Here is a 21,588-nt window from a genome sequence, read left to right on the forward strand (position 1 = left end):
AAGCTGTATGAAATAAACCCTAGTATAAAAAGAAGTACCTTCTATAATTTCAAATCAAGACATGATCAAGTTGTTGGTTTTCTATGGCCCTGCTTACACCTTACATTAAGATGTTTTGGTCGATCGGAGACGATGCAGACATATACCCGTTTACACCTGGTGTTTTAATCCGTCTCTTTTGTCCACTTTCAACCACTTCTGTCCTGATTTCTTTGAAGGGAGGGTCTATGGGCAGGTAAATGTTTGGGTTTTCAGATCTTTCGCTCTAATGGACAAAATAAGCATGTGCAATTCACACAGAAGATGACGGAAAAATACACAGAGAGCAGCAGCTTTCATTTCTGCTCTGACAGCTGCAAGACCACATAGAACCACGTGTTAGTAATCAGGAATGGTGAGGGAACATTGTGCTTGGTACAATTTTCATCTTCAAACCAAACTTTGGTCTTCAGCCGACAAAGTTTAAATCCCGTCTGGCTACCACGTTTACACCTATATTTAGCGTGGTCTACCTGTGATCTGATTGACCAAAACGCATACCAGGTGTAAACAGGGTCTAGGGCTAATCAATGAAAATAATTATTTAACAATTATATAATAATTATTTCTGACATAAATATTCATAACTGCCCATTTTAAAGAAGCAGTATTTAAAGATGATCCTTTAGTAGATGGTATTCTGATGATAGTTTGAATGTGTTTACCAGCCACAGCAAACATTTCCATGAAGTTCGCTTTGGTGAGCTATTTCCAACTCATAAAGTGAACTCCAAACAAACAGTTTTTTTTAGATTTTGTTCAAAATTATGTTACACCAGTTCATTCTTTGATTTCGCTTGAAGTATATCAGGAGCTCTAAAATGGCAGTTACTTCACACCTGTTTTCCTCCCCAGGTATGTGCCCATATCGTCCAGGCCATTCGTATGGAGGCCACCCGAGTGCGGGAGGAATGGGAGCACGCCATCTCCAGCAAAGAGAACGCAAACTCTCAGCCCAGCGATGATGATGCCTCCTCTGATGCTTACTGCTTTGAGCTGTTGTCTATGGTGCTGGCCTTAAGTGGATCTAACGTTGGCCGGCAGTATCTAGCCCAGCAGCTCACCCTACTGCAGGACCTCTTTTCCCTACTTCACACTGCCTCGCCACGTGTCCAGAGACAGGTTTGTGAATGCATCATGAACCGCTAGTCGTGAACTTGACTTCTAGTATCATGATCTGATATACAACACTCTACTTGCCATTCAGGTGACATCTCTGCTCAGACGCGTTCTTCCTGAGGTCACTCCCATGCGCTTGGCCAGCGTCATTGGCGTAAAGGCGCTACCACCAGCAGACATCAGTGACATCATTCACTCCACAGAGAAGGGTGATTGGACCAAGCTGGGCATATTAGATATGTTTCTGGGCTGCATCGCCAAGGCCCTCACTGTGCAGCTTAAGGCAAAGGGCACCACTATAGGTGGCACAGCTGGCATGGCTGCAGGCAAAGGAGTCACTACAGTCACTCTACCCATGATCTTCAACTCAAGGTCAGCTTGCTTGCAATTGGCCATTCTCAAATTTTAAGTGGGAGTAATCAGGGTGTGAATTTAAAAAGGTAGTTCACCCAAACTTCAAATAAAACTTATTATTTACCTCAGAATAAAAGCCTACGTTAAATTTGTCCATTATATAAGTCGTGTCTCTTCAGAAGGCTTGGTTTTAGTGCACTTAGATGATTCATATCTTCATTGTGCTATAAATGTTTCTTGCTGGCCAGAAATCTTTTTTTATGTATATTTAATAACCTTCTATTGGTCTTTGTGTTTGTGCAGCTACATACGGCGTGGATTGAGTCACTGGTGGATGAAAGGCTCCACTCCACCCCAGATCGCTGAGATTATCATTAAACTAGTCAAAGACATGGCTGCTGTGAGTAATGGTTCAGCTGCATGTTTATGAATAATATAATGTATAATCTTGCACTGCTTAACTTGATCTTCTGCAGATGTGTTTTAATGCTTTTGCAGAAATGGTCCTTCATCATTTAAGTGTCTTTTTACCCCAGGGGCACCTCTCGGATGCCTGGTCCAGGGTGACTAAGAATGCTATTGCTGAGACCATCATTGCTCTCACTAAGATGGAAGAGGAACATCGCTCTCCAGTGCGCTGCATTGCCACCACTCGGGTAAGACTCCACTGCACTCACTTCATCTGTCACAACTGAACATTTGCCAACTAGGTCAGTAAGAGGGATCAGAGGTGTTTGGTGGGCAGGGTATTCCAGTCACCTGATACAGACAGCAGCATGAAATGCAACATTCCTAAAAACAAATAATTACTTTTATTATATAGATGAATATGAGCAGGTCTACAGTCATGGAAAACCTGGAAACATGGAAGTTTTATTTCTATGCTTAAAAAAAAAAAAAAAAACTTACCTGAAAACCTTATACCAGCTGGAAATATAATGTGTATGTAACCATTTTATAAATATATTAAAATACATATAATCCTTATCCAGGACTGGACTGACTGGAAGTCACAGAAATTGACTGGGCAGTATGTGTAGGAACTTTGTATGAAAGACTTCCATATAAAAATTGTAATTGTATAATCATTCAAATTGTTCTACTTGCTCTCTTCAGCTGTGGCTCGCATTGGCCTCTCTCTGTGTGCTGGATCAGGACCACGTGGACCGACTGTCTTCAGGTCGCTGGATGGGCAAAGACGGGCAGCAGAAGCAGATGGTATGGCACATTGGGCTAAATAGGCCTCTGGGATGCTATAAAGCGCAATCAGTGAAATAGTACTTTACAGTTCTTCAGCTGAGAATGGGCTCTTTACCTCTTCACCCTGTCTTTTAATTTCCAGCCAATGTGTGATAACCATGACGATGGAGAGACAGCAGCCATCATTCTGTGTAATGCATGTGGAAACCTGTGCACTGACTGTGACCGCTTCCTCCATCTCCACCGGCGCACACGTTCCCACCAGAGACAGGTGAACCTCAGCCACTCACACAGATCTAATCAGCATCATTTGGATCAATTATGGTTCACAACTAGGATTGAGAGTCAAGAATTACTGGCTGGTTGTTCAAATGACATCATGTTAAAAATATACACTGGTTTATTATAAAAATGTATGTCTATTATAAAAAATAATGTACCAAAAGTAATATAGTATATAATAGTGATACAGTTGTAAGAAAAAAAGTATGTATGTGTTTGGTGCTTCTGTAAGAGTACTGCAAGAATTGAATAATTAGAATTGGAATGAGAAATCGGATCTTTAAGTTTCTCGTAACACAATGGCTCGTGCAGGTCTTTAAGGAGGAGGAGGAAGCCATTAAAGTGGACCTACATGAAGGCTGTGGTAGAACCAAACTCTTTTGGCTCATGGCATTGGCTGATTCCAAGACCATGAAGGCAATGGTGGAGTTCCGTGAGCACACAGGTGACTTTTCCTTATTTTGTAATAATGTTTAATAGGGGTGGGAATCACAGGGTACCTCACGATACGATACACGGCTCACAATACTGATAATATCATGATACAGCAATTCTGCGATAATCAGTATATTGCTAGACTATCCTATAATGATACATCACAATTTCTGTCTTACTATGAAAACAGAATGCCTGTGAAAAGGTTTTCCAGACTTTGGCTGTTACCTATAAAATGAAATCATACACAAAAGTAGTTGTAATGAATGCACAAGATATTATAACAATAAATATTCTGATCTATTTTAATAATTGGCTGGGCGCTATGTTCTGTTACACAGCTCTGTCTGAGGAGTTTGATATATTGACTGTTTCAAGCTTTTGGAGGAGGGGTTTTCATCATATTCAGTGATTTTGTAGCTGTTTTTATTTATTAATTTATATAATATGAATCACCTTATATTACCTGTACAGTCAAGAGCACTCACTTCTGAGACTGTAAATACAGACATCTCACTGCTACAGGTCACTACAGTGTCTACAGAGGCACTAAACATATCACGACATAAGCCTATAACAGAATATTAATTCATGTTAAATGTCAGATAACCGATAAAAACAGCAATTCGCTACAGAGGTGCTTTGCCTCCACAGTTTAAATATCTGGGGCATTTTTGTTTCTTTTGCATATTTTCTGACCCTGACTGCTAACCGTTAGGCCACAGCTGTGATGCATCCTATTTTCAGAATTCTTTTTTGGCTTTATTGTACAAATAGTTTTAGCTAAACTGAATCACTGTAATGTCTTTCAGGTAAACCAGCTTCCAGTAGTTCAGACGCCTGCCGCTTCTGTGGCACCAGGAATGGCACAGAGCTGTCTGCAGTTGGAAGTGTATGTTCAGACCAAGACTGTCAGGTATTTGCTCAAAATGTCAACATTTTTTTGGCAGAATGATATACTTTGTTTATATGGTTTTACTGGAATTAGGTGATCTTACAAACATAATGTCTGTAGGAGTACGCAAAACTGGCCTGCAGTAAGACTCATCCGTGCGGCCACCCATGTGGAGGGGTCAAAAATGAAGAGCTGTGTCTTCCCTGCCTACATGGTTGTTTCAAAACCGAAGCCTGTCTGAAACAGGATGCTGATGATATGTGCATGATTTGCTTCACTGAGGCTCTGTCTGCTGCCCCAGCAATCCAGGTACAACAGAATAATGCCATTGCAGGTGATGATATAAAGAGGATATAGAATTACATACAGTGTAATTATCTGCCCTGGCTTATTTTCAGCTGGACTGCAGTCACGTGTTCCATCTTAGGTGCACAAGAAGGGTTCTGGAGAACCGCTGGCTTGGGCCTAGGATAACCTTTGGGTTCATGTCTTGCCCTATTTGCAAGGTAAATAAGCTTGTCTGGACTCGCTTTAGGAGAGGTAAAGGTAGGGCTGAATGATTCATTGGAATAAAACTGAAATCGCAGCATGGCATAGTGCTGTTATAAAAATACAAAGACTGTGATTTAATGAAGTGTATACGGCATGCGTTTCAGAATACCTTCTTTTTTTTTTGTTGTTGTTTTTTTTACAGTGAAATATTATTACTACAATAGTAATGTTTCTTGCAGGGATGCACCGTTACCACTTCTTCCAAAAATGAGTCTGATACCGATACATTAATTTTTAGTACTTGCCACTACCAAGTACCTGTATTTTCATTGCATATGTAATTTTTTAATATAATTTAAATAAATAATTATTATATTATTTAAATGTATATTTTTTTAATATTAAATAAACCAAAAGAATATGAATCATATTAGTTGGCTTAATTCGTTTAGTTAATTCATTTCCTTCAGTTATTTTTAATGCGTAATTATGCTTGTTAAAATTTTTGTGCAAGCTTCTGTTACTGTTCTGCTCATTCTATTGTTGTATCATAATTCATCTACAGTGCACATTTTGCAGCGGCACAGTAATCACATGATGTTTTGCTGTAATAATGTAGTAATTTATGTGTTACATAAATCACGTAACAGTTCATGTTTTTACTTAGGCTACATATATACAATTTAGATTAAAAGGTGCAATGTGTACATTTTAGGAGGATCTATTGACAGAAATGCAGTATAACATACAGAACTATGTTTTCAGTGGTGTATAAAGACCTTACATAATGAACTGTTATGTTTTTATTACCTTAGAATGAGCCATTTCTACATACACCGCGGGACCCCTTGCATGTTAAATCAACATTTTGCAGCCGCATGTTTCTGCAGTAGCCCTAAACGGACAAAATGCTCTACAGAGTGTCGATTTTTTGGTATCGGAGCATTTTAAACAGTACAAGTTCACGAATGCAGTATTGGGCCCGATACTGATTTCAGTATCAGTGCATCCCTGGTTTCTTATTTATATTTTATTCGTCATAATAAAATAACAATATTGATTGTTATTATTAAAATTATAGTGGTATATAGTCACACTTTTTGGGCGCCACATTGTGCAGAAAACCTGGAGCTCTTAAAATATTGGAAAAATCTCAATTATACTTTAGTTTTGCTCTATCCTCTGTGCTTCCGCGTTCGTCATGCGCCGGGTCAGAGGTCACTCTTCCGCCGCAAATTGATGCATACGGCCATCTGCTGGAAGCCAGTTATTATAGTTAATAAAGTTTTAAATATAGATATTTTTCTTACGAAATCCCATCGCTTCACTTCAGAAGGCCTTTTATTAACCCACTGGAGCCATATGGATTATTTTTATAATGGATGGATGCATTTTTTGGGGGCTTCAAAATATCGACCCCCATTCACTACCATTATAAAGCTTGGAAGAGCCATGACATTTTTAAATATAACTAAAAATATATATATTTGTTTGGAAGAAGATAGTCATATACACCTGGTATTGCATGAGGGTGAGTAAATCATGTGGGGGGGGGGAATAATTTTTTTAGGTTGAACTATCCCTTTAATGGCAGTGGCATCAAAACCAACCAAATCTTGTATAAGATCATGTTTTCTGCAAGAACCAAAGCCAGTCTAAACTCTTATCAGCTAGATAACTCTTAATGGTATCCAACACGTGCCATTTATGTCTGTGAGTTTTTTAATTATATATATATATATATATATATATATATATATATATATATATATATATATATTTATATATATATATTTATTTATTTTTTTTTTTTTTTTTTTTTTTTTTTTTTTTTCAGAACAAAATAAACCACTCTGTCCTAAAAGACCTGCTGGACCCGATCAAAGAGCTGTATGAGGACGTGAGGAGAAAGGCTTTAATGAGACTGGAGTATGAAGGACTACACAAGAGTGAAGCCATCACAATGTCTGGAGCTCGATTCTACAACAACCCAGCTGGATTTGCCATGAACAGATATGCTTACTACGTTTGCTTCAAGTGCAAAAAGGTTAGCTCTTCATGTCACTCTGTCACTGTTTGTTTTCTGTTTTGTGTAGTGTTCACAAATCTAGTGGTTTTGAAGAATCTTCCTGCTATATAGTGGCCGAGGAAACCTTCAGAATGAAGGAAGCATTTCTCTTTCTCCAGAAAGAAAATAATTGGGTTTGAGTGAACTGTCCCTTTAAGGATGTCTCTGTTAACTTTGAATAGAATGGAAAAACAGCAGCTAACTCCTGTGGATAAAGAGCTATTTGTTTGTCACGTCGGCATGAAATGAGATTTCAAAGAACAAGCGTATCATAATTTGTTCAGATGGCATATTGCTGTAATGAAGCGGTTTCTCCAGCTGTTGTGCTAACAGTGTGACTTCTTACTCATCCAGGCCTATTTTGGGGGAGAAGCTCGCTGTGATGCCGAAGCAGGACAAGGCGATGATTATGATCCTCGTGAGCTCATCTGTGGAGCATGCTCAGATGTGTCCAGAGCACAGGTCAGTGGGACAACAGTGTGTTTGTCTGCCCGATTTTTTTTGTTTCTGTTTTTAACACAATAGAGTGCTGCAGGAATTAATCAAAAATAATAATAATAATAATAATAATAATACGTTTTTAACTTCTGGTTTTGTTGTCCCGAAGTCATGGGTTTTGGTTAAATGCTTGAAATAAGGTCTGTGTTAAATAAGCTCAAGATATTTTCACATTTTATTCTACGACATATAATAAATACATATAATAGCCTCTTGTGATTTTTTTTTTTTTTTAAGCTTTAAAATGTAAACATTTTTAATGCTTTAAAATGAAGAAAAACTGTGTTCATTTGTCAAGATTACATCAAAATGTAAGAATCACTTCTTTTGGTCACAGAGCTTTTTTTGTGTGTGCAAAAATCCAAGTGTCAATGGAAAAATCATGTTGGCTTTTTGTCAAGGGAGCCAGAATGATGCTAACCTCCAGGCTGGCCTACAAAAAAAGGCCCTGCAGCACTCTTATACATTGCTCAGGGATTGTTATTGTATTGCAACATTCATGAGGTCTGCACACCCAAATGATTTAGTTCTACGAATTTAAATATTTACTAAGGTGATCAGTGTGATACAATGGCTCAGTCATGACTGCCTTTCAGTTTATCAACGTAATGGTTTTTCAAAGTTCATGGGTGAATCTCATTAAACCATACCTGATGATAATCTCATGAAATACATGTTGTATATATATATATAATTTTTATTTATTTATTTTTTACTAGTAGGTACAGAACACTATAGTTCATTTATGTAAATGTGGATAGCAAAATAAAGTAAACTGTGACATATTATACCCAAAACTTCTTCATACAGTGGACTACCAGTAAGAGTGATAAATATTGGGACCAAAAATTATTCAGACACTTTAACCTGACCATGTTTTGCTTAAGTGTTATCTGACATAATTAAGATTATTTTTTTCTGACACAGTTTAACTCTGAGATCTTGTCATATTTTATTACTATTTTTTAAACTATAGTGAATAAACTGTAATAATATAAAATTTTGCTTATACAAGAAATTAAGTTATAACATTATTTTCATAACGCCCCCAAAATTTTCATCACTATTAGAGCACCACGATTCTGGATAAATTGAGAATCACAATTTTTTGGTTTCAAACTGAGATCATAATTCTCCCACAATTCTGAACAAGACAACTACACAAAATAACATGTAATTTACCAGAGGTTCTGACAAATGTAATTGCTGCAGTCTATTTAAAATGTTTAATGATTCCAAACATTTTTTTTTAAATTGGTTTGAATTAATGATTCAATGACTCAGTACTGGATGAATCAGTTTTGTTTTTTTTTAACAAATCTATTGAATTAATTATTCAATGACAAATACATTTAAGAGCCACTTGTTGTCACCTAATGGTGTAACAATGTAATCGATACAATTGTTATTTGAGCACCAAGTTATTTTCAAAAGGCGATTCACTCTGTTTGATCACTTCGTAAACATCAGTGTTTATATCCAAGATATAAACTTTTATCCCACTACTTCTGTGATTAATTTCAATTATTTTAACACAGAAATAACTAGGGCTGCACGATATATCGGTTTAGCATCGATATCATGATGTGCGCATCCACAATAGTCACATTGCAGGATGTGCGATGTCAAGTATATGGATTGTTAATCCATACAGACCAGAAAAAATACTTGATTCTCAAATTAATTGCAAAGTTTGACCATCATACAATGAAAGTTTATCATTTAAACGTGTTTTAGGTCCTGTCAGTTTAAACATTCAAGCAAATTAAAACCATTTGAGCACACGAAGAGCACACCAAATGCCATTCCCTCCCATCTATTTGTGCCTGAACGGACACATACATGCAAAAAAAAATTGGTGAACTAAACCATTGAGAAAGAAAACCGGATGTGTAACAGTATTTTGGATCCGCGCATTCAGTCTTAAAGCGACGGCAGCCTAATATTCCTGCTGCTTTTTTCCTTATCATTTAGGAATAATATTGTGTGGGAGTTTTAATCGAGACCTTTTAACGATTAATCGTGCAGCTGTAATCACTATAATGCTTTTTGCTTTACAAAAGTGATGCTTCAGTTTTGGTGTTTTCATGTGATTGACTGTTTGTAATGGCTAATCATAGCAAAACGGAGAAAGAAAGTGGTATGTGCTTATGTGGTATGAGTTTGTTTAGACCTTTCTTTTTGTTGCAGATGTGCTCTAAACATGGGACAGATTTCCTGGAGTACAAATGTCGTTACTGTTGCTCTGTGGCTGTGTTCTTCTGCTTTGGCACGACACATTTTTGCAACGCCTGTCATGATGATTTCCAGAGGATGACCAGTGTCCCTAAAGAAGAGCTGCCCCATTGTCCTGCTGGTAAAATGCTTAATAAATGTTTAAATAAAAACTTTTTGCTTTGTTCTGAAACGTGTATCATCCTTCTCTTGTTGAATTAAGCCTTTGTTCTGTTACAAGCTGTTTTTAGTTACTGAAGCTTTAGCCAACAAATTGGCAAGACAGCATGTTGACTTTCTTTCATTCCTCCCTCCCTCATAGGACCAAAAGGAAAACAGTTGGAAGGAAGTGAGTGTCCCCTGCATGTGGTACATCCTCCCACCGGAGAAGAGTTTGCGCTGGGCTGCGGTGTGTGTAGAAATGCCCATACCTTCTAAACGCCATGGTCCTGTAATGATCTCTCTCTATACATATATATATTCACCCTCCTGTGGCGGCTGACTCCCTCTTCAGCACAGCCTGAGAGCAGATACACACCGGATGTCCCATTCTGAAGACGCTGTGATTGGCCGCGGTGCTCCAGGGTGCATCCTCCCTCTCTTGAGACACTGAAGAATGGAAAAAAAGAACAAAAAAAAAAGAAACGTTGTGACGTGTTTGCATGCAGCCGTTGTAACCCTGCGGCTTGTATAAACGTTGCACACCTCCTGACCACTGAAGTGTAACAATGTACGGAGGATTTTGGAACTGAATCTGAGACCACCGTGGATGGGCCATGATTTCAGCTTCTCAAATACAAATTTAAGATTCTATTGTTGTATGTTAACTGACTATGTTTTCGTAATCCTGTACAGTATTCCTTCACTTTGGAGTGCATCATGGTTTGACGGCTAAAGATTCAAATGCTATAAGAGGACTTTAGAATGTTACGCTGGAGGAAAATAGTGTACGATTTATCTAATCTTGTATATAATGACAGTAGTAACCCTTCATATGTGTATTCCAATGTTGCTACTCTACACTTCAGTTTTCTTTGATATTCTGGGTTATGTTTTGAGCCAGAACTTTTAATGAAGTGCAATACTGGGTGTGCCTCCTCGCAGATGTAAACATATGGAATGTATGTCAATAAAGCCACTGTACATTTTTATACAGTGATACACAGGCTGTTGTGTTTTCCCCGGCAAGTACAAAATAATTTCTGTAGTCAGAACGTTATCGAGGGGCTTATTTGTCTGCGGTGTCTGCCCTTTTGTCTCAATGATGTGGTATAAAACCATTTTTTTCTGTTATTTTAAAAGCAAAAGGTGAGTATGTTCTGCTTTTGTATTGCAAGAACAAGACTCTTCGGGGCCAGTCTTCACACCAAATCGAAGGAACGTGAGGCAAAAAGAGATATATTTGAAGTTGTGGGTATTTAGTGGTTGTTTTGGAGGCATAGGAAGGAATGTTTGGGGGTGGGGGTGGGTGTGATAAACAGCTGCTGTAAAAGACAAAAAAATGCAACTTGTGAATCTGCTTTGTATTATTATCTGTGGATGGAGCTGAATGGTAATAATAAACCGGGTTCTCTGTTCAGCAAGGTACATTACAAAAGGAGTGTCGTGTGCTTTTCTTTCATCTCATTCATTCATTAAATATTTAAGTTCGAAAATGAAAGCATAAAGCCATCTTATCTGAAGAGACGACACAAATGGGCAGAGCTTGGCGACTCGAGCGTCGTTTCTAATAAGATTTTTATTTCCTGAAATAGGTGCAAGACTGCACAAGATGTGTGAATCTGAATTTAGTCATAAATATGCCGCGTCAGACACTACCGCTGTCACGTCCGTTTGCGTAACTTACATGAGCTATATGTGAAAAGGATGCAAGAAATACAATACCAATCAGAATGCAAATGGATGTGAGAAACAAAGCCAATCGGAATTTATACCAAAGTCATTTCACTTGGCGGCCATCTTTGAAACGCCTCTCGGGCATTCAAGTGCAGCTCTATGGAGTCAATGCCGCATATATACCCAAAAATAAAAATTAAAGTATTGAGGAAAATAAATGTGCTTTTTGCAAACAAATAAAAAGAATTGCAAAAAAAAAATCAAGTATTGGGAGAAAAAAAATGAAGTTTTGCAAACAAAAAGAATTGCAAAACATAAATGAAACGGCGCGAAAAGCATGGTAAATTCTTTAACTTGAGCAAACACCGCTAATACACATATACATTTGTTAATAAGGTTAATAAAACAAAAACGTGCATGTTTTAATGCTACTGAATAAAAAGAAGCGATCCACTCGCAAGCCTCGCTCATCAGTACCTGGATCAGTGAGCTCCAGGGAGGTATCTTGTACACACCCCCGTCCCATGAATCCACCCCCACGTCAAAACAGTGCCACAAAGCGAGACGAGCAGAAAAATTAAGCGCAAAGGGAAAACGGCATCGCAAGCTCAAATTAGACTGACAAAATATGTTTTGCAAAATCATTGCTTTTCATTTATGTTTTGCAATTCTTTATTTTTGTTTGCAAAACTTCATTTTTTTTTCTCCCAATACTTTATTTTCTTTTGCAATTCTTTATTTTTGTTTGCAAAAGCACATTTATTTTCCTCAATACTTTAATTTTCGTTTGCAAAACTTTATTTTTTTTGCGTATATATGCGGCATTATATTGACTCCATACTGCTCCTATCTCTTTGAAGGGGGAAACATCAAATTCTCTAAAGCTGTTGGCTAAGCTTTCGGTTAAATTTCATATTTGTAATCACCAATGAAATCTAACAACAACTGTCTCATAAATTTAGTTTTTTTTTTTTTTTTTTTTTTTTTTAATTTGAATCATGACAAAAATAGTATTTTTCATGCTGGATCAAGCTAATGCACATGCGCAATCCTAAATGCGCGTCTCTTGTGTCTCATTTAGGAGGCGCGTGTCTTTCTATAGGAACAGGTATCTAAAGCCAAACCGATCAGAATATGCGTGCTTTTGATCACCGTGTAAATATTAAAATGCCATTTTCATTACACCGTCAGGTATTAAGTTAACTTCACACGCCGCCACACGTTAAAATAACGCCACTCGCACGCGGATTCTGATCGGTTTGGCTTTAGATACCTGTTCCTATAGAAACAGTAAGACGCGCACCTCCGAAATGAGACACGAGAGACGCGCATTTAGGATTGCGCATGCGCATTAGCTTGATCCAGCCTGACGAATACATTTTTTGTCATGATTCGAGCATTTAAAAAACAAAATTTATGAGACCGTTGTTGTCAGATTTCATCAAATATGAAATTTAATCGAAAGCTTGGCAAACAGCTTTGGAGAATTTATTGTTTCCAAGATGGCGACTTTGACTTATTCCGCCACTTTCACTGTTCAGTGACACTGAACACAGGAGTATGAAAATTCAGCTTTGCATGACAATTTTTTTAAAAAAAATATATTACAATACAAAACTTATTTTGAATTGCAATAATATTTCACAATACTGTATTTTTTATTTTTGCATCTGTACTTTTCACCAAATAATTTCAGCCTTGATAAGCATAAAAAGTAAAATCAAATAAATAAAAATCTTACTGATCACAAACTATGTATGTATATATATATACACACACACACACACACACACACACACACACACACACACACACACATATACATACACACATGTCTTAGTGCGCATGCGCAGCTGAGAGTGCATCTAGTTACTATATATATATATATTGTAACTATTTTAAATTAAAGTTATTCTGTGTGTCCGGTATTGTCACGTGGTACGTGTTACATTTCTCTGCGGGTTTTTTCTGCGGCTCTACTACTTACTGTAGCCTGTTGTTATAGTTTGTTTTTAGAAATTGCTTGGACAAATGTATATTTATATGTCACTCAGATAATCATTGGAAAATAAAGTATAAATGGCTATAATAAGACAAAAAATGAATTCTGCTGTATGGGGTGTTCAGCTTTCTGAGCCGTCGTTCGCCCCCTGGAGGAAGACACAGTTTGAGTCGTTTGAGTCAGAAAATACAGCAGACAGCCGCCCAATGCTGCTCACTCACACTCCCCTGACTCGACAACAACAACATCGCCATTTTCAGCGCTGGGAGGGAGGCGGGGACGCTGAAATCTCCCGCGGTACAGAAGTAGGTCAACCAGCAATATAGCCGAGACATACGCACTCAGACTCCCGAAAAAACGAGAAATAACTACATAAATCTGCGCTCATTCGTTTCCAATGCGTACGCTTTGCTTTACTCTGATGCGTTCAGGTTCTGGTCCGGGTTGACATTCAGACAAGTTATCAGGATTTTGTTTGTTTTTCACTGTTTGTGAGCGAGCTGAACGGAGATAACATGAGTCACACGCAAAACAGGTAATTTGGAGATTCGCAGCAGCGCAATAAGGCTGTTGTTGTGAATAAATGTATGTGTGTGTGTTTTAGTGTTCTGATATGATTTTATTAATGCTCATACTCATTGAGACGTGGATTGAACACACTTTGAGCCGAAGAGGAATTTGTTTGCAATTTCGTTAAAACATTTTGTTTCCAGGAATGTTCAGAGCCATCTAAACACATGCATATATCTATGTTATCTATATACATAGATAAAAAATATATATATATATATAATATACATACATGCATAATAAACTCTCTCTCTCTCTTTTATATATATATATATATATATATATATATATATATATATATATATATAATAAAATATAAACCTTGAAAATAGTGTACGTTTTGGATGCATGTCATGTCCAAACATGCTTCTCTTCTCTCTGTGTGTATTTGCACTCGGCCTGTTTATACTTAATTTCTCATGCTTCACAGCTCTCTCAGGCCCCCAAGAATGAAAAGGAGGTTGAGCAGAGAGCGAGAGGACAGCACCTCATCCTGCGACGGGCCGACAGGCTCCTGCAAGAGGGTCAAACAGCCCGACGAGGACTCTGAAGATCAGATGTCTAACTGGGCTCGACTACCCCAGGAGATCCTGCTTCACATCTTTCAGTACCTGCCGCTCCTCGACCGTGCCTTCGCTTCACAGGTTTGCCGTGGCTGGAACCAGGCCTTCCATATGCCCGAGCTGTGGAGATGCTTTGAGTTTGAGCTCAATCAGCCTGCCAGCTCTTACCTGAAGGCCACACATCCTGACCTAATAAAGCAAATAATAAAGAGGCACTCCAATCATTTACAGTATGTCAGCTTCAAGGTGAGAGGCTCATGAGGAAGTTTAGGGTTACCGGCAGGCTTCCCATTACAGCTCAAAATTCATGCTGACCTTAAAGGGATCTAATTTAGACTTCTGTTCACATATAAATGTTAATCACTGCACATAGAGAACATCAAATATGGTAAATGGAATATGATAGATATGATATACTGGGTAGATATGACAAATATAGTAGATATGGCACATATGATATACTTGTCTTGGTAGATATGGCAAATATAGAAGATATGATATACTTGATATAGTAGATATGATATACTTTGTAGATATGGTAAATATGGTAGGCAGGGATTTAACTACTCGATTTATATCAGTTAATTTTACAATGTCTTTATGAACAATCAAAGTATTGCATCAAAGCATCAAAGTTTTGGTGGGATTGAATTTCAGTGAAGGGACAGAAATTTCTGAAGTACAATTAAAAATATCTTCATTTTTCTTTTTTGAACAAAAGTAATTTGGGTTTGTCATGAGGGCGAGTAATATTATAGATACATTGTATGTATGTAGACTTGCGTTAAAGAATTCGGTAGATTTGCACTCTTTTACAGTGGCTTTGAACATGGCACATCTAATCAAACATAAAACGCAATAGTTCAGTTGTTTGAGTTGATGCTGTTTCCACAGGTGGACAGCAGTACAGAATCAGCGGAGGCCGCGTGCGATATCCTGTCTCAGCTGGTCAACTGCTCTCTGAAGACTCTTGGGCTGATCTCCACTGCACGACCAAGCTTCATGGAGCTACCCAAGGTATCAGGACGTGTGTTATATGGCTGAGCTATGTGTTAGGATGATGGGGTGGATGTTTCCTGATGTTTGATGATTGTTTCCTCTTTTCAGTCCCACTTCATCTCTGCGCTCACCGTGGTGTTTGTCAACTCCAAGTCTCTTTCGTCTCTGAAAATTGATGATACGCCAGTGGATGATCCTTCGCTCAAGGTCCTGGTGGCCAACAACAGTGACACACTCAAGTTGTTGAAGATGAGCAGCTGCCCTCATGTTTCTCCTGCAGGTATGACATGTTGTTATTTGAGGGACTGTTATTCTAGCACAGGGGATCCACTTTCCTGCAGAGTTTATATTAAACCTTGATCAAACTCACCTGCTTGTAACGTTTTAATAATCCTGAAGACCTTGATTGGCTTGTTCGAGTGTGTTTGATTGGGTTTGGGGCTGAACTCTGCAGGAAAGTGGATCTCAAGGGCCAGAGTTGAGAATCTCTGTTCTAGCATGTTGGCAAGTTCATGAAATATTCTCATCACCAGTTTCAATAGCTTGAACACACTCTATTATTTGAAAAGTTAAATATTAATATCAGTGGTAACAAATAAATTAAAATATAGCGTGTAGTAAATATTCTCCAGTAAATTGAAATATTTTGCATGTTTTAATGAGTGAATAATGCCTAACACACACACTTTTTTTAATAAATTAATATTTTTATTTAGAAATTATGCATTTAATTGATCAAAAGTAACAGTAAAGACATTTGTAATGTTACAAAAGATTTGTATTTCAAATAAATACTGTTCTTTTGAACTTTGTTCATCATATATCATAGCTTTCCACAAAAATGTTAAACAGCACAACTGTTTTCAACATTATTATTAATAATAAATGTTTCTTGAGCAGCAAATCAGCATATTAGAATGATTTCTGAAGGATCATGTGACTGGAAAAATACCTTCTAAATTCCCATTACAGGATTACATTAAATTTTAAAATATATTCTTCTAAATCATAATAATATTTCACAATATTATTGTTTTTACTGCATTTTTTTATTAAAATAAGAGACTTCTTTCAAAAGCATAAAAAAGAAAATCTTGTCAACCCCAAACTTTTTTACGGTGGTGTAAATTATTGTATTTTAATATAAAAAATACATAAACTAAAAATACCGGCCATTCACACATGTATTTATGCAGGCTATTGTCACCTACAACAGGAAAGTCTGTGACTGTTGTTGTTCCATTAGTCACAAGCTGCTAATAAACAGGGCTTGTCCAGGCAGAGTATGATAACTTATGTTTATAGCTTATTGAAAATACCTACAAGACTGGCTGGCCAACTCTGTGGAAAAAACAAACAAAACCTTTCTGTTCCTCATGGAGACTACTGGGTTTAATAAAATAGGTGCACACCAATGTTTTCGCTCTTGCTGGCTTGACTGATGGTACTACCGGTAGTGTATAATGATTTCTTACAGACTTGTTGAGCTCCTATTGGAAAAAGATGTACATTTCATACACTTTATTATGATTATAAAAATAGAATTAAACAACACAAACTAATCTAGTCATGATGTTTGTTCTCATAAGTCCCCCTGTGGGTTTTAAAGGGATTGTTCACCCAAAAATTACAATTGTCATAATTCTCAGCCTCATTTCATTGCAAACCTACATGACTTTAGTCCTGTTCACACCAAGAATGATAACTATATTAGCGTCCACACCAGCAGACAATAACATTCTGTTTATTATAAGCGTGAGCTGTAATTTTGTCATCTGCTGCTTTAAATGCTCGAGCTCTTTAGAGCAGGATTGTTTCTGATTGGCTGTCAGTGTTTTTATCATTCATCAGCTAGAAAAAAATCATTCTGAAAGTGATTCCAATGATATTTTTCACTGTGCCGTTATCGTTATACTTGTGGTGTGGACTCTGCTGTTCTTTTATATTTAGAACTATTTTTAGAACTATATCTTATCGTTATAGTTATCGTCCTTGGCATGAGTAGTGGCCCTTTTCTCTCTCTCCTGTGGAAGCCAAAAATTTAAGTTGAAAGTATCCTAATTGCTTTTTTCCAATATGATAAAAGTTTTTTTCTTTCTTATATTTAAAGTCAGTAAACTCATTATTTAATAACATTTATCTCTGCATTTTTATTAAATTAACTCATATCATAAGTCCTTTTTAAAATAATGACCAATTTATAATAAATCAAAGCAATCGTATGTTGTTAAGAATTATTAACCATTGCGGTTATGTGGAACAAAAAACAAAGCTCCGGTTTTCTGAATGGTTGAAGAGAAATTGCAACGCATCTGAGAATCTTTTTTTTTTTTCTTTTTTTTTCCCATCCTAGACATTAGTTAGACTGTATTATTTGTAGTGTCTTGTGCAGATGAAACTCATCATCAGTCTTCTGTTGTTGCAGGTATTCTGTGTGTTGCTGATCAGTGTCATGGTCTGAGAGAACTGGCTCTGAACTATCACTTACTGAGCGACGAGCTCCTTCTGGCGCTTTCCTCAGAGAAACACGTGCACCTCGAGCATCTTCGCATAGATGTGGTAAGCGAGAACCCTGGTCAGCAGTTCCACACCATCAAGAAGAGCAGCTGGGACGCCATGGTGCGCCATTCACCCAAGTTCAGCCTGGTCATGTACTTCTTCCTGTACGAGGATGAGTTCGGGCCCTTTTTCCGCGACGAGATCCCTGTTACGCACCTCTACTTTGGCCGCTCGGTCAGCAAGGAGGTCCTCGGTCGCGTCGGCATGAACTGCCCCCGCCTGGTGGAGCTGGTGGTGTGTGCCAACGGTCTGCGGCCGCTAGACGAGGAGCTGATTCGTATCGCCGAGCGCTGCCAGCACCTGTCGGCCATCGGACTGGGCGAGTGCGAGGTCTCCTGCAGTGCTTTTGTGGAATTTGTGAAGATGTGTGGTCGCCGCCTCTCTCAGCTGTCTATCATGGAGGAGGTGCTCATCCCAGACCACAAATACAGCCTGGATGAGATCCACTGGGAAGTGTCCAAGCACCTGGGTCGTGTTTGGTTTCCAGATATGATGCCCACCTGGTGAAATGCACAACTATTGCATTCAAAAGACCATAAGAACTCCTAAGCCTTTGGTAATATGGGCTTTTAATGTGGTCTTCAGTTAATTCACAAGGTTTGTACATAGATTTGATTTGAGATGTATATTCCAGTGTGGACGGATAGTTCACCCAAAAATTCTGTCATCATTTACTCGCCCTTGATTCATTTCAAACCTGTGAGATCCTTTTCATTTGTGGGACATAAAAGAAGATATTTTGAAGAATGGTGGTAACCCAACAGTTTTAGTGACCATTGACTTTAATTTTTTTTTTTTTTTTTATATATATATATAATATCTATATAATATGTTCCACAGAATACACAGAAGTCATGCAGGTTTGGAATGACATGAGGGTATGTAAATGACAGAATTTTAATTTTTGTGGGATATATGCCTTTAATGGCATGTTGTGGCAAATCTACATTTAAATGAATCTTACAAACGTTTATTCAGGTCATATTTAACCCTAAAATTAAAAGGAAAAAAATATATTTGATTTATATTTTATATCAAAGAGAAATCAAGCCCATTTTAGGACCAATTAGGATTTTTGGCACAGTGACATTATTTAAACAATTAAGCATTTTCCCATTCTTCTCATAATGCATGTCTTTGAGTTATTATTTGTCTTTTTAATCCATTAGATCCTCATTACAGTAACACATTTTGACAGTTCTATTTTTGTTAAATCAGTGTAAAAAGGCAGTAAAACAAACTACTACTTCCATGATCTATAATTATTTTACAATTTCTTTCTCTCCTGTATTATGGTAATGACAATGTTAGGTATTGTTGGTCACAATACAAAAAATGTTAATGGTTCTTAAGAAAATTGAGCTTATTTGTGAAAGATAGTTTTATATTTCTTTCATTTGGGGGTGTAACATAACCTGGACATTTTGTAACATTTACTAAAATAGAGTATCGCTGTACACATCATACCATGTATATGTTTTACATTTTCAGATTATTTTGCAAAATGCGTTTGGGAGGAGAAAAAAAAACGTTTATTTAGAAAGGAAACTGAAAGCTGTTTTATCTAGATCAGCTTATCATATGCGGATTATTCATTGCCCATGATATGGGCTCTCTGTCTTTGTTGATGTTCTTAGCGGATGCTCATCCATTTCTCTACTTCACTTCTGCATAATTCACTTTGTCCTGCTGAGTATCTGTGCAGTTTTCAGTGGCTCAACATTGTGCTGTATTTTCAAACTGTAAAGGGTGGATCTCATGTTAAATCATTCTTCCATTAGAGCAGAGTGAGATTTAGTTATAAATGTTTAAGCTTGGAATTCATTTATCCAACCATCAATTTCCCAAACTGCTTGTCCAATGTAGGGTGACAGGAATGTTGGAGCCTATCCCAGCAGCTCAGGCCATAATCACATTTTGATTATATTGGCCAAATGGTTTGTGTAGTTAGTTGAATCATTTTCAGCCATAACACTTTAGTGAGAGCTGTTTTCTTTCACCAACTAGTGGCCTCTCACTAACCAGTTCACCAACACAAGTTCAAGGTTAAAAAGAAGTGCACAGCCATCGGGGTTGTAAACAACTAAACAAAGTGCTCACTTGAATGTGCTGATTTGGTTTATGTAGATAAAGAACTGTATTTTGTGTGATTTAAACATTTTGTATGAATAGACACATTTGGTATTATAGTGCTTTTGTACAAAATGTATAGTGAGTAATATGCACCTTATACTTACCAAGTGGAAATTATTCTTTCTGATGGTTTAGGCAAGTAGAAAAGTAGCAGTTGCTCATATTTTGGTGTAGCAGGGAAGAGGGTGCAGAACAATATGACAGCATATTTTCAAGGTCTTAGGTATGTTGGAGTTGGTCAGGGAAGATGGAAATGAAAGGATCAGTGTTTGGCTCACAGCACACTTGTGTCCTCAGATTTGAAAAAGACATAGTAAAAGAATTTTAGGGATACGATGAACCATTGATTGGTTTCTATTGGATTACATGAAGAATGTTGTGCAGTGACAAACTGAATGGGATACAACCAGAAAATGATTGGAATTATTATTATTTTTTTTTTTTTTCTGGATACGCTTCAAACATGGCTGCACTAACATGCGCCCCTTCGATTCAATATTGGAGTGAAGCAGTGAAAACATTTTCCTTTAAGAAGGAAGTCCCATGTGTCTGTATATAAAATGCTGTGTGTTTGATATAAATAGAAATACTTATATATACTTCTGTGGAGGTTCGAAGTGTTTCTGTGCTGATCTCTTTCAGATGAGTGGGAATTATTCCTTGATGGATCTTTGTACCCTTTGTGATTAGTTGATCATCTGTGTAATTTATTGATATGCTTTTTTTTTTTTTGCATTAATCTGTTTATACTGATAGTTTAACATTGAGTGAGATGCTCCATGTTGATTTATATTCATATTATATAATTTATAAAAAAGTCAATAGCATGTAAGTTTTCCTTTACCAGTTATCCAGAATTAAAGCTGTATTAGCTTTTGTAAATTGTAGCATCTAAATTAAGAAAAATATTTATTTCATCATTTGAAAGCAAAACATTCTTAAAAATTAACAGAAAAGGGAAGCTACAGCCTGGTAGTTAACATACAATTTAGTTATTTCATTAAAATAACAGAGCTAGGCTTTAGGCAGCGCATATCTTACCATTTTAACTCTATTTTAAAACAAAAAGCTTTTTGCTAGACATGACTTTTCGAAAGTGCATGCTGAAGAGCATTACATAAACTCGATACACGTACAAATAGCATCAAACCAAGCGCTCATGTATTTGATTTTTCTGAAGCAAGTGAGCATATTGCTTGTATTGCTAATATGAAAGCATCACATTTCTATTGTGTTGTAAAAACGCAATTATAACTGTCTTTTGTTGAAATAAATATGGGCAAATAAACATTTGTGCAGACATTGTGTGAATGTGTTAAACATCATTTAC

General features: G+C 37.1%; 2 protein-coding genes across 20 annotated transcripts in view; both read left to right on the top strand.

Annotated features, from left to right (window-relative positions):
• The window catches only part of mycbp2 (MYC binding protein 2), a 115,701-nt gene extending 104,550 nt beyond the window's left edge, over positions 1 to 11,151 (top strand). For 17 of the 19 annotated variants that reach the window (XM_067408849.1, XM_067408852.1, XM_067408856.1 and 14 more), the window contains 14 exons: positions 895 to 1,161; positions 1,247 to 1,530; positions 1,816 to 1,912; positions 2,049 to 2,168; positions 2,629 to 2,730; positions 2,855 to 2,983; positions 3,307 to 3,439; positions 4,242 to 4,345; positions 4,445 to 4,633; positions 4,723 to 4,830; positions 6,654 to 6,863; positions 7,239 to 7,346; positions 9,573 to 9,738; positions 9,919 to 11,151. In XM_067408849.1, the coding sequence (XP_067264950.1) occupies positions 895 to 1,161; positions 1,247 to 1,530; positions 1,816 to 1,912; positions 2,049 to 2,168; positions 2,629 to 2,730; positions 2,855 to 2,983; positions 3,307 to 3,439; positions 4,242 to 4,345; positions 4,445 to 4,633; positions 4,723 to 4,830; positions 6,654 to 6,863; positions 7,239 to 7,346; positions 9,573 to 9,738; positions 9,919 to 10,034 (2,133 nt within the window). In that variant the 3' untranslated portion in view covers positions 10,035 to 11,151. The remainder of the gene's footprint in view (positions 1 to 894; positions 1,162 to 1,246; positions 1,531 to 1,815; positions 1,913 to 2,048; positions 2,169 to 2,628; positions 2,731 to 2,854; positions 2,984 to 3,306; positions 3,440 to 4,241; positions 4,346 to 4,444; positions 4,634 to 4,722; positions 4,831 to 6,653; positions 6,864 to 7,238; positions 7,347 to 9,572; positions 9,739 to 9,918) is intronic. The other 2 variants (XM_067408865.1, XM_067408868.1) reach the window with 1 other exon arrangement.
• A 2,520-nt stretch (positions 11,152 to 13,671) lies between these two features.
• On the top strand, positions 13,672 to 21,569 carry fbxl3a (F-box and leucine-rich repeat protein 3a). The gene is made up of 5 exons (XM_067410000.1): positions 13,672 to 13,969; positions 14,435 to 14,813; positions 15,462 to 15,584; positions 15,675 to 15,846; positions 17,992 to 21,569. The coding sequence occupies exons 1-5, from the start codon at positions 13,950 to 13,952 to the stop codon at positions 18,630 to 18,632; spliced, it is 1,335 nt and encodes a 444-aa protein (XP_067266101.1). The 5' UTR covers positions 13,672 to 13,949; the 3' UTR covers positions 18,633 to 21,569.
• The last annotated feature ends 19 nt before the right edge of the window (positions 21,570 to 21,588 follow it).

Source organism: Chanodichthys erythropterus, chromosome 14 (genome assembly GCF_024489055.1).
Source record: "Chanodichthys erythropterus isolate Z2021 chromosome 14, ASM2448905v1, whole genome shotgun sequence".
NCBI classification, from domain to species: Eukaryota; Metazoa; Chordata; class Actinopteri; order Cypriniformes; family Xenocyprididae; genus Chanodichthys; species Chanodichthys erythropterus.